General features: G+C 31.3%; 3 protein-coding genes across 3 annotated transcripts; all 3 read left to right on the forward strand.

Moving 5' to 3' along the window:
* Nucleotides 1-4,519: 4,519 nt before the first annotated feature.
* Nucleotides 4,520-5,185, forward strand: LOC129951546 (histone H3). The gene has a single exon (XM_056063755.1). It carries the CDS (start codon nt 4,775-4,777, stop codon nt 5,183-5,185), a length of 411 nt encoding a protein of 136 aa, XP_055919730.1. The 5' UTR covers nt 4,520-4,774.
* Nucleotides 5,186-6,444: 1,259 nt separating this feature from the next.
* On the forward strand, nt 6,445-7,317 carry LOC129952017 (histone H1-like). The gene has a single exon (XM_056064439.1). It carries the CDS (start codon nt 6,493-6,495, stop codon nt 7,147-7,149), a length of 657 nt encoding a protein of 218 aa, XP_055920414.1. The 5' UTR covers nt 6,445-6,492; the 3' UTR covers nt 7,150-7,317.
* A 4,979-nt stretch (nt 7,318-12,296) lies between these two features.
* Nucleotides 12,297-12,931, forward strand: LOC129952051 (histone H3). The gene has a single exon (XM_056064477.1). The coding sequence runs from the start codon at nt 12,521-12,523 to the stop codon at nt 12,929-12,931; it is 411 nt and encodes a 136-aa protein (XP_055920452.1). The 5' UTR covers nt 12,297-12,520.
* The last annotated feature ends 987 nt before the right edge of the window (nt 12,932-13,918 follow it).

Genomic DNA, 13,918 nt, shown 5'->3' on the forward strand with positions numbered 1-13,918 from the left:
GCAAACTTAATTTATTTGTATTCATATGTATTTCTCATTGGGCAGAAAGAAAGGAAATATCAATACAAATAAATAATATATATTTTTGAGCCTATTTTCTAACTACAGCTACTAGGTACGATGCGATATGTATGGGCGAGACTGTACTGTTTATTCTACTTTTTTGTGATTGGACGCGATGCGATGCCTTCAACAATAAATATCTTTCATAGAAAATACTTTTACTATTAAATAAGACAACAACATATTTTTCTTTTTTTGCATTTCTCTAATACCTACGTAATTATTGAAATGTTTCCACGCTATGTGACTGTACACGATGCGTAGAAAAATACAAACGAAATACTTTGGCAAAATGTAGGTATTTGTTTTCATGTATTTTATATGGACTAGACGCGACATGACGTATACCTGCAACAATTTACAAAATTCTTAAACAAAATATCAAGAGTTTTGTATTTTATTTCAGGAATTACATATGTTTTTCATATATTTTTATCGACTGGACGCGACATGACGCATTCCTGCAACAAATAAAAAAATTCTTACACAATTTATCAAGAGTTTTGTATTTCTTTTCATAGAAATTACATATATTTTCATATATTTTTATCGACTGGACGCGACATGAAGTATATCCGCAACAATTAAGAAAATTCTTAAACAAAATATCAAGAGTGTTGTATTTCTTTTCATAGAAATTACATACGTACATCTGACATCAAAAAACACAAACAAATTTAATTCTCTAATATTTTATACCTAGATGTTTTTGCGACGCTACGTGACTGTACACATAGCGACATAACTGGACACGATGGGTAGAACAATACAAACAAAATTTATATTTTTTTGTTTTTAGTTGACTCGGCATGATACACGTCGTGTCTGGAACAATCAACAAAAGTAAGTTTTGTATTTCTTTTCATAGAAAATATATTTTGTAATCAAAAATTAAAACAAAAAACAATATGTATTCCACAGGCAAAGAAAACATACATTTCTTTAAATTCTCTAGTTTCTTATTAAAAATTTTGTGACGCTTCGAGACTGTACTCGATGCGTAGAACAATAAAAAAAATCTTAAACAAAATAACAAGAATTTTGTATTTCTTTTCATAGAAATTACATACATCTGACATCAAAAAACACAAACAAATTTAATTCTCTAATATTTTATAGATATTTTTGTGACGCTACGTGACTGTACACTGTACACATAGCGACATAACTGGACACGATGGGTAGAACAAAACAAACAAAATTATTTAATAAAATGTATTTTTTGTATGTTTTTCGTTTCTACTTGACTCGGCACGATACACGTGGTGTCTGGAACAATTAACAGAACTAACTTTTGTATTTCTTTTGATAGAAAATATATTTTCTAATCAAAAATCACAAAGAAAAACAAAATAGATTCATAAAATCATTCCACAGGCAAAAAAAATATATGTATATACCTTTCTTCTCAAATCTCTAGTTTCTTATTAAAACTTTTGCGACGCTTCGAGACTGTACACGATGCGTAGAACAATAAAAAAAATGTTTGTGTTTCTATTGGACGCGACATGATTCACGTGGCGTCTGGAACAATTTACAAAATTTATTTTTTTCATAGAAAATACTCTTACAATCACAAATAAAAATATTTATTTAACGAATTTTTCCGCAGGTAGAAAAAAAAATATATTTTTTTGTCAATTCTCTAATCTCTTATTGATATTTTTGCGGCCCTGAAAAGGGCCATTTTTGAAGAAATTAAATAAAAAAAAAATTACTTCAATCACAAATAAAAATATTTATTTAACGAATTTTTCCGCAGGTAGAAAAAATATTTTTTTTTCAATTCTCTAATCTCTTATTGATATTTTTGCGGCCCTGAAAAGGGCCATTTTTGAAGAAATTCAATAAAAAAAAAATTACTTCGAGCTTGTGTATTTGGTAACCGCCTTTGTTCCTTCACTAACAGCATGCTTGGCTAGTTCACCAGGCAACAACAATCGCACGGCAGTCTGGATTTCCCGACTTGTGATTGTTGAACGCTTGTTGTAGTGAGCTAAGCGAGAGGCTTCAGCAGCAATTCTTTCGAAGATGTCGTTCACAAAACTATTCATGATGCTCATGGCCTTCGATGAAATTCCAGTGTCAGGATGAACTTGCTTCAAAACTTTGTAAATGTAGATTGCGTAGCTTTCCTTCCTCTTGCGCTTCTTCTTCTTATCGGTCTTGGTGATATTTTTTTGTGCCTTTCCGGCTTTTTTAGCTGCTTTACCACTAGTTTTTGGCGGCATTTTATTTTTATAATTCACTTCACTTTCACTATTAACGAACTGCACACAATGACGACTGAACGAGAACTGTGAATTTTTCTGAAAAACTCACGAATTATATTGTCTCTTTCCACAACGGCTTTCTAAGGCCACAACCCTCTTTTTTCTGTGTGCGAGCATACGAAAATTTAGATAAAAGACAGCGCACAGTTCGAAAATTTTGTCATTCTACAGTGTGCAGTGATACAGTGAACAGTGAAATAGTGAGCTCTCTTGTGTTTTTTCTTTTGTAAAAAATATTTAAAAAACAATAATATAAAATGTCTGGTCGTGGTAAAGGTGGAAAAGTGAAGGGAAAGGCAAAGTCCCGCTCTAATCGTGCTGGATTACAATTCCCTGTTGGTCGTATTCATCGTCTGCTGCGAAAGGGAAACTATGCTGAGCGCGTCGGAGCCGGTGCCCCTGTGTATTTGGCAGCTGTGATGGAATATTTGGCGGCAGAAGTCTTGGAATTGGCGGGAAATGCTGCTCGTGACAACAAAAAAACTAGAATTATTCCCCGCCATTTGCAATTGGCTATTCGGAACGACGAGGAATTGAATAAATTACTTTCTGGAGTCACAATCGCACAAGGAGGTGTTCTTCCAAATATTCAAGCTGTTTTGTTGCCAAAGAAGACAGAGAAAAGTGCTTAAATCTATGTAGTGACAGCAAACAAAAAAAAAACCGTCCTTTTCAGGACGACAAATAATTTCTATTAAGAGATGTGTATATTTTTCATTTTTTTTATATATTTTAAAATACGAAGAAGAAGAAACCAACAAACAAATGTTTTTTCTTTCTTTGCAAAAAGAAATATTTGTTTGTATCCAATCCGTAAAGCAACACATTTTTTTTTCAAAGAAGAAGAAACCAAACAAATGTTTTTTCTTCCTTTGCAAAAAGAAATATTTGTTCGTATCCAATCCGTAAAGCAACAAAACATTTTTTTTTCAGTTCGGAAAAAATATTTTTTATTTTTTTTTTTTTCAAAGAAATAGAAACCAACAAACATGTTTTTTTCTTTCTTTGGAAAAAGAAATATTTGTTCGTATGCAATTCTAATTTCTGTTAAAAGATGTGGTTATTTTTCAATTTCTTGTAGGTATATAGCAATTTTAAAATATTCTGGTACGAAGAAAAAGAAATATTTGTTCGTATCCAATCCGTAAAGCAACAAAACATTTTTTTTTCAGTTCGGAAAAAATATTTTTTATTTTTTTTCAAAGAAAAAGAAACCAACAAACAAAAAATGTTTTTTTCTTCCTCTGCAAAAAGAAATATTTGTTCGTATCCAATAATTTCTATTAAGAGATGTGTTTATTTTTCAATTTTTTGTATATATTCTAAAATATTCTCGTACGAAGAAAAAGAAAGCAACAAACAAATGTTTTTTCTTCCTTTGGAAAAAGAAATATTTGTTCGTATCCAATCCGTAAAGCAGCAAAAAAAAAAATTTTTCTACGGAAAAAAGAATAAAATATGCAAAGCAACAAAAAAAATTTCAGAAAAAGGAATTTTATTTAATTTTTGTTTCCATTTCGAAAAAAGAATAATACAAGGAATAAAATATGTTTTTGCGACTAAAGCAAAAAAAAAAATTTTTCACAAAAAGGAATTTTATTTTATGTTTCCATTTCAAAAAAAATATTTTGGTACAAAAAAGTAAGTAAATTAGCAAAATAATTTTTTTTGATAATCATCAGGTATTTAGTATATACATACATATATTCATTGGCAAATGAAAAAAAATTAGGTATTTTGTTCGTCAACGGTGTATGATTTCTATTTTCAATCTCTTTTATATTTAATTGTGGTCCTGAAAAGGACCGATTGTTTGTTTCGAATAAAATTCTTAACCTCCGAAACCGTAAAGAGTACGCCCTTGTCTCTTCAAAGCGTAAACTACATCCATAGCTGTAACTGTCTTACGCTTAGCGTGTTCGGTGTAAGTAACGGCATCTCGGATAACATTTTCCAGAAAAACTTTCAACACTCCACGTGTTTCTTCGTAAATCAAACCAGAAATACGTTTTACACCTCCACGACGAGCCAATCGACGAATTGCTGGTTTCGTGATTCCTTGAATGTTATCACGCAATACCTTACGATGCCGCTTAGCTCCGCCTTTGCCCAAACCTTTTCCTCCTTTACCACGACCAGTCATTTTTATTTATTTAATTAAAAAAACACTTAAACTGAACTAGAGAACTGCACTGCACAAGAGTCACTGTTAAACTGTGGCTCTTCGCTCGAAATACCACAAGTATTTATACTTATTTTTCATAACAATTCTTAATTTTGATTGGCCAAATAAATCGACAACGAAAATGAAAAAAACAGTCGAACGGAAACATGAATAGCCAATTTAATGACTTAAACAGAAATCTACATTCGATTTTTCTAAAAAAATTGTGAACAAAAGTGTTGTGTTTATTAGTGAAGTGAAAAAAAGTGAAATCATGGCTCGTACAAAGCAAACTGCCCGTAAATCGACTGGTGGAAAAGCCCCACGTAAGCAACTGGCAACAAAGGCAGCTCGTAAAAGTGCTCCAGCAACAGGAGGTGTAAAGAAACCACATCGTTATCGTCCTGGAACAGTGGCTCTTCGTGAGATTCGTCGTTATCAGAAAAGCACCGAATTGTTAATTCGTAAATTGCCTTTCCAACGTTTAGTTCGTGAAATTGCTCAAGATTTCAAAACAGATTTGCGTTTCCAGAGCTCAGCTGTTATGGCGCTTCAAGAAGCAAGTGAAGCTTATTTGGTTGGCCTGTTTGAAGACACAAATTTGTGCGCCATCCATGCCAAACGTGTCACAATTATGCCAAAAGACATTCAATTGGCCAGACGCATCCGTGGCGAACGTGCTTAAATCATCGAGGTTAAAAAAAATATTCAACGGTCCTTTTCAGGACCACAAAATATTTAAAAGAGATATAAATGAATTTTAATTCAATCTAGTAATTACGTACCTATCGATTTCCACGATTTTTTTTTTATTTTAGGTAGAAAGATAATGTGATAATTTACTTTGAAGGCAAATTTTGAAAATGTTATTGCTTGCTTTCTATGCATAGTTTTTATCATACAAATGAAAATATTTATACCTACGCAAGCCAATGCTCGAAAATTTATGAATTTTGTTTTTCTTTTTTAATTATAGTTATTTTATAAGGCATTGCTTCTTTTTTTTATGTCTGAAGGCAAATTTTCAAGTAAGAATTTTTTTCTATGTACAGTTTTTTGTAATACTCGTAAAAATGTGAATTTGTCTACTAAGCAAGTCAATACTCGAAAATGTTTGAGTTTTGTGTGTTTTAGTTTTTAATATTTCAATGATGTATTTTATAAGTCTATGCTTTGTTTTTTTTTTATATATCTGAAGGCAAATTTTGAAGCAAGAAAGTTTTTTTTTCAATGTACAGATTTTTGTAATACAAATGTGAATTTGTAAACCTTGGCAAGCGAATATTCGATAGTTTATGAGTTTTGATTGCTTGATTATTAGTTTAAATTTTTGGTATTTTAATGTTTGTTATGGATTAAATATTTAATATTTATGAACAAAATAATATAAATATAGTTTTTCATTTGTTTTCTTGCTTGGGATAATGTTTAACAAATTTTCTAAGAAAAAGTCACAGCCTAGGGAAAAAATGCTACGCGTTTCATTACCCATATTGTTTTAATTTTATTAAAAAGAAATTAAGTAAGAATTTGATGAAATTTTTAGTTATTTAGTTTAAATAAACTATCAGCTTTATGTTAAAAATAATTTCAAGCTGAAAATATGTTTAATTTATTAAATATAAACATTCTTGTTGGTAAGTATTAAAAAAATACCACCAAACATTTACTTTAATTGTTATTAATGCATTGATAGATAGTGTTTTTTCAATCAAATTATTTATTAAATTATCTATTATTATTGTAAGAATAAATTTTGTCAATTGTTTTATAATATTTAGGTCGAAAAGACGTAAATTTTTGAAGTTTTAAGAGGAAACTAAGTTGCAAAAGTGTACAAATTATGTACAAAATGAATTTTTTGTATACCTTCGCTCTCTTTGATTCTCATTTAGCCGTTTCTGTAGGTGCGGATTTGGCGCAATTTTAACAAAAACGTGTTTCTATTTCTTAAAATTGTGCTCTAAAGTGATTAATAATAGTGAATTCAAAATGGCAGATACTGTAGCTACGTCTCCTGCAATCGTTGCGGAAAAAAAACCAAAAAAAGCTGCCGCCGCAAGTGGGTCAAAAAAACCAAAATCGGCACCAACTCATCCTCCGACTCAGCAAATGGTGGATGCGGCAATTAAAACATTGAAAGATCGCGGTGGTTCTTCCCTTTTGGCAATCAAAAAATATATTGCTGCTACTTACAAAGTTGATGTACAAAAACTTGCTCCGTTTATAAAAAAATATTTAAAAGGTGCTGTAATAAGTGGTAAATTAGTGCAAACCAAAGGAAAAGGAGCTGCGGGTTCTTTTAAATTATCGCCTAGTGCCAACAAGGAACCAAAGGCCAAGTCTGCTGAGAAGAAAAAATCTGCCGCCAAACCAAAAGCTGCCGCTGCTGGTGACAAAAAATTAAAAAAAGTGTCTGGTGAAAAGAAAGTAAAAAAAGTAGCCGCCACAACAAAAAAAAGTGCCAGTGCAGATAAAAAGAAGGTGGAAAAACCAAAAGTGAAAAGTGTTAAAAAAACGAGTGCAGTTAAGGCAAAGCCAACAAAAGCAAAGGCAGCCGCGCCTAAACCTAAAGTGCCAAAAGCAAAATCAGCCACAGCAGCAGCCAAGCCAAAAAAGGCAGTCGCTGTTAAAAAGGCAAAGAAGTAAAATTTCCATTTCAATGAAAAACAAAGTTGAAATCAAAACAAAAATCCACAGTCCTTTTCAGGGCTACAAAAAATATACTAAAATGAGATATAAAAACTTTTTTTTTTTAATTTTTTATTAAAAAGGAGGGAGAATTTTTGGACTATCTCGATGATAGCGTTGAGATGCGATGGGCTGGTGGAGCAACGGCGACGGGATAAGTGGTGAAGTGGCTGGATGCGATGCGACGTCGCCGCGCGGCCGGCGCGCGCTGTCGCCGCTACGGGACTACCACTACTGAACAAACGGAAACGTATTTTGTTTTGCATTTATTTTCGCGCTTTTTTGTTCTACAGAAAATACTTTTTTTAATGAAATAGGTATTGCAAATGCAAACTTCATTTATTTGTATTCATATGTTTTTCTCATTGGGCAGAAAGAAAGGAAATATCAATACAAATAAATAATATATTTTTGCGCCTATTTTCTTACTACAGCTGCTAGGCACGATGCGATTTGTCTGGGCGAGACTGAACAACCGAAAACGTATTTAGTTTTGCATTTATTTTCGTCCTTTTTTTGTTCTACAGAAAATAGTTTTTTTATGAAATAGGTATTCAAAAGCAAACTTAATTTATTTGTATTCATATGTATTTCTCATTGGGCAGAAAGAAAGGAAATATCAATACAAATAAATAATATATATTTTGGCGCCTATTTTCTAACTACAGCTACTAGGTACGATGCGATATGTATGGGCGAGACTGTACTGTTTATTTTCTACTTTTTTGTGATTGGACGCGATGCGATGCCTTCAACAATAAATATCTTTCATAGAAAATACTTTTACTATCAAATAAGACAACAACATATTTTTCTTTTTTTGCATTTCTCTAATACCTACGTAATTATTGAAATGTTTCCACGCTATGTGACTGTACACGATGCGTAGAAAAATACAAACGAAATACTTTGGCAAAATGTAGGTATTTGTTTTCATGTATTTTTATGGACTAGACGCGACATGACGTATACCTGCAACAATTTACAAAATTCTTAAACAAAATATCAAGAGTTTTGTATTTTATTTCAGGAATTACATATGTTTTTCATATATTTTTATCGACTGGACGCGACATGACGCATTCCTGCAACAAATAAAAAAATTCTTACACAATTTATCAAGAGTTTTGTATTTCTTTTCATAGAAATTACATATATTTTCATATATTTTTATCGACTGGACGCGACATGAAGTATATCCGCAACAATTAAGAAAATTCTTAAACAAAATATCAAGAGTGTTGTATTTCTTTTCATAGAAATTACATACGTACATCTGACATCAAAAAACACAAACAAATTTAATTCTCTAATATTTTATACCTAGATGTTTTTGCGACGCTACGTGACTGTACACATAGCGACATAACTGGACACGATGGGTAGAACAATACAAACAAAATTTATATTTTTTTGTTTTTAGTTGACTCGGCATGATACACGTCGTGTCTGGAACAATCAACAAAAGTAAGTTTTGTATTTCTTTTCATAGAAAATATATTTTGTAATCAAAAATTAAAACAAAAAACAATATGTATTCCACAGGCAAAGAAAACATACATTTCTTTAAATTCTCTAGTTTCTTATTAAAAATTTTGTGACGCTTCGAGACTGTACTCGATGCGTAGAACAATAAAAAAAATCTTAAACAAAATAACAAGAATTTTGTATTTCTTTTCATAGAAATTACATACATCTGACATCAAAAAACACAAACAAATTTAATTCTCTAATATTTTATAGATATTTTTGTGACGCTACGTGACTGTACACTGTACACATAGCGACATAACTGGACACGATGGGTAGAACAAAACAAACAAAATTATTTAATAAAATGTATTTTTTGTATGTTTTTCGTTTCTACTTGACTCGGCACGATACACGTGGTGTCTGGAACAATTAACAGAACTAACTTTTGTATTTCTTTTGATAGAAAATATATTTTCTAATCAAAAATCACAAAGAAAAACAAAATAGATTCATAAAATCATTCCACAGGCAAAAAAAATATATGTATATACCTTTCTTCTCAAATCTCTAGTTTCTTATTAAAACTTTTGCGACGCTTCGAGACTGTACACGATGCGTAGAACAATAAAAAAAATGTTTGTGTTTCTATTGGACGCGACATGATTCACGTGGCGTCTGGAACAATTTACAAAATTTATTTTTTTCATAGAAAATACTCTTACAATCACAAATAAAAATATTTATTTAACGAATTTTTCCGCAGGTAGAAAAAAAAATATATTTTTTTGTCAATTCTCTAATCTCTTATTGATATTTTTGCGGCCCTGAAAAGGGCCATTTTTGAAGAAATTAAATAAAAAAAAAATTACTTCAATCACAAATAAAAATATTTATTTAACGAATTTTTCCGCAGGTAGAAAAAATATTTTTTTTTCAATTCTCTAATCTCTTATTGATATTTTTGCGGCCCTGAAAAGGGCCATTTTTGAAGAAATTCAATAAAAAAAAAATTACTTCGAGCTTGTGTATTTGGTAACCGCCTTTGTTCCTTCACTAACAGCATGCTTGGCTAGTTCACCAGGCAACAACAATCGCACGGCAGTCTGGATTTCCCGACTTGTGATTGTTGAACGCTTGTTGTAGTGAGCTAAGCGAGAGGCTTCAGCAGCAATTCTTTCGAAGATGTCGTTCACAAAACTATTCATGATGCTCATGGCCTTCGATGAAATTCCAGTGTCAGGATGAACTTGCTTCAAAACTTTGTAAATGTAGATTGCGTAGCTTTCCTTCCTCTTGCGCTTCTTCTTCTTATCGGTCTTGGTGATATTTTTTTGTGCCTTTCCGGCTTTTTTAGCTGCTTTACCACTAGTTTTTGGCGGCATTTTATTTTTATAATTCACTTCACTTTCACTATTAACGAACTGCACACAATGACGACTGAACGAGAACTGTGAATTTTTCTGAAAAACTCACGAATTATATTGTCTCTTTCCACAACGGCTTTCTAAGGCCACAACCCTCTTTTTTCTGTGTGCGAGCATACGAAAATTTAGATAAAAGACAGCGCACAGTTCGAAAATTTTGTCATTCTACAGTGTGCAGTGATACAGTGAACAGTGAAATAGTGAGCTCTCTTGTGTTTTTTCTTTTGTAAAAAATATTTAAAAAACAATAATATAAAATGTCTGGTCGTGGTAAAGGTGGAAAAGTGAAGGGAAAGGCAAAGTCCCGCTCTAATCGTGCTGGATTACAATTCCCTGTTGGTCGTATTCATCGTCTGCTGCGAAAGGGAAACTATGCTGAGCGCGTCGGAGCCGGTGCCCCTGTGTATTTGGCAGCTGTGATGGAATATTTGGCGGCAGAAGTCTTGGAATTGGCGGGAAATGCTGCTCGTGACAACAAAAAAACTAGAATTATTCCCCGCCATTTGCAATTGGCTATTCGGAACGACGAGGAATTGAATAAATTACTTTCTGGAGTCACAATCGCACAAGGAGGTGTTCTTCCAAATATTCAAGCTGTTTTGTTGCCAAAGAAGACAGAGAAAAGTGCTTAAATCTATGTAGTGACAGCAAACAAAAAAAAAACCGTCCTTTTCAGGACGACAAATAATTTCTATTAAGAGATGTGTATATTTTTCATTTTTTTTATATATTTTAAAATACGAAGAAGAAGAAACCAACAAACAAATGTTTTTTCTTTCTTTGCAAAAAGAAATATTTGTTTGTATCCAATCCGTAAAGCAACACATTTTTTTTTCAAAGAAGAAGAAACCAAACAAATGTTTTTTCTTCCTTTGCAAAAAGAAATATTTGTTCGTATCCAATCCGTAAAGCAACAAAACATTTTTTTTTCAGTTCGGAAAAAATATTTTTTATTTTTTTTTTTTTCAAAGAAATAGAAACCAACAAACATGTTTTTTTCTTTCTTTGGAAAAAGAAATATTTGTTCGTATGCAATTCTAATTTCTGTTAAAAGATGTGGTTATTTTTCAATTTCTTGTAGGTATATAGCAATTTTAAAATATTCTGGTACGAAGAAAAAGAAATATTTGTTCGTATCCAATCCGTAAAGCAACAAAACATTTTTTTTTCAGTTCGGAAAAAATATTTTTTATTTTTTTTCAAAGAAAAAGAAACCAACAAACAAAAAATGTTTTTTTCTTCCTCTGCAAAAAGAAATATTTGTTCGTATCCAATAATTTCTATTAAGAGATGTGTTTATTTTTCAATTTTTTGTATATATTCTAAAATATTCTCGTACGAAGAAAAAGAAAGCAACAAACAAATGTTTTTTCTTCCTTTGGAAAAAGAAATATTTGTTCGTATCCAATCCGTAAAGCAGCAAAAAAAAAAAATTTTTCTACGGAAAAAAGAATAAAATATGCAAAGCAACAAAAAAAATTTCAGAAAAAGGAATTTTATTTAATTTTTGTTTCCATTTCGAAAAAAGAATAATACAAGGAATAAAATATGTTTTTGCGACTAAAGCAAAAAAAAAAATTTTTCACAAAAAGGAATTTTATTTTATGTTTCCATTTCAAAAAAAATATTTTGGTACAAAAAAGTAAGTAAATTAGCAAAATAATTTTTTTTGATAATCATCAGGTATATACATACATATATTCATTGGCAAATGAAAAAAAATTAGGTATTTTGTTCGTCAACGGTGTATGATTTCTATTTTCAATCTCTTTTATATTTAATTGTGGTCCTGAAAAGGACCGATTGTTTGTTTCGAATAAAATTCTTAACCTCCGAAACCGTAAAGAGTACGCCCTTGTCTCTTCAAAGCGTAAACTACATCCATAGCTGTAACTGTCTTACGCTTAGCGTGTTCGGTGTAAGTAACGGCATCTCGGATAACATTTTCCAGAAAAACTTTCAACACTCCACGTGTTTCTTCGTAAATCAAACCAGAAATACGTTTTACACCTCCACGACGAGCCAATCGACGAATTGCTGGTTTCGTGATTCCTTGAATGTTATCACGCAATACCTTACGATGCCGCTTAGCTCCGCCTTTGCCCAAACCTTTTCCTCCTTTACCACGACCAGTCATTTTTATTTATTTAATTAAAAAAACACTTAAACTGAACTAGAGAACTGCACTGCACAAGAGTCACTGTTAAACTGTGGCTCTTCGCTCGAAATACCACAAGTATTTATACTTATTTTTCATAACAATTCTTAATTTTGATTGGCCAAATAAATCGACAACGAAAATGAAAAAAACAGTCGAACGGAAACATGAATAGCCAATTTAATGACTTAAACAGAAATCTACATTCGATTTTTCTAAAAAAATTGTGAACAAAAGTGTTGTGTTTATTAGTGAAGTGAAAAAAAGTGAAATCATGGCTCGTACAAAGCAAACTGCCCGTAAATCGACTGGTGGAAAAGCCCCACGTAAGCAACTGGCAACAAAGGCAGCTCGTAAAAGTGCTCCAGCAACAGGAGGTGTAAAGAAACCACATCGTTATCGTCCTGGAACAGTGGCTCTTCGTGAGATTCGTCGTTATCAGAAAAGCACCGAATTGTTAATTCGTAAATTGCCTTTCCAACGTTTAGTTCGTGAAATTGCTCAAGATTTCAAAACAGATTTGCGTTTCCAGAGCTCAGCTGTTATGGCGCTTCAAGAAGCAAGTGAAGCTTATTTGGTTGGCCTGTTTGAAGACACAAATTTGTGCGCCATCCATGCCAAACGTGTCACAATTATGCCAAAAGACATTCAATTGGCCAGACGCATCCGTGGCGAACGTGCTTAAATCATCGAGGTTAAAAAAAATATTCAACGGTCCTTTTCAGGACCACAAAATATTTAAAAGAGATATAAATGAATTTTAATTCAATCTAGTAATTACGTACCTATCGATTTCCACGATTTTTTTTTTATTTTAGGTAGAAAGATAATGTGATAATTTACTTTGAAGGCAAATTTTGAAAATGTTATTGCTTGCTTTCTATGCATAGTTTTTATCATACAAATGAAAATATTTATACCTACGCAAGCCAATGCTCGAAAATTTATGAATTTTGTTTTTCTTTTTTAATTATAGTTATTTTATAAGGCATTGCTTCTTTTTTTTATGTCTGAAGGCAAATTTTCAAGTAAGAATTTTTTTCTATGTACAGTTTTTTGTAATACTCGTAAAAATGTGAATTTGTCTACTAAGCAAGTCAATACTCGAAAATGTTTGAGTTTTGTGTGTTTTAATTTTTAATATTTCAATGATGTATTTTATAAGTCTATGCTTTGTTTTTTTTTTATATATCTGAAGGCAAATTTTGAAGCAAGAAAGTTTTTTTTTCAATGTACAGATTTTTGTAATACAAATGTGAATTTGTAAACCTTGGCAAGCGAATATTCGATAGTTTATGAGTTTTGATTGCTTGATTATTTGTTTAAATTTTTGGTATTTTAATGTTTGTTATGGATTAAATATTTAATATTTATGAACAAAATAATATAAATATAGTTTTTCATTTGTTTTCTTGCTTGGGATAATGTTTAACAAATTTTCTAAGAAAAAGTCACAGCCTAGGGAAAAAATGCTACGCGTTTCATTACCCATATTGTTTTAATTTTATTAAAAAGAAATTAAGTAAGAATTTGATGAAATTTTTAGTTATTTAGTTTAAATAAACTATCAGCTTTATGTTAAAAATAATTTCAAGCTGAAAATATGTTTAATTTATTAAATATAAACATTCTTGTTGGTAAGTATTAAAAAAATACCACCAAACATTTACTT

The sequence above is a fragment of the Eupeodes corollae genome, chromosome 3 (genome assembly GCF_945859685.1).
Source record: "Eupeodes corollae chromosome 3, idEupCoro1.1, whole genome shotgun sequence".
Taxonomy (NCBI): Eukaryota; Metazoa; Arthropoda; class Insecta; order Diptera; family Syrphidae; genus Eupeodes; species Eupeodes corollae.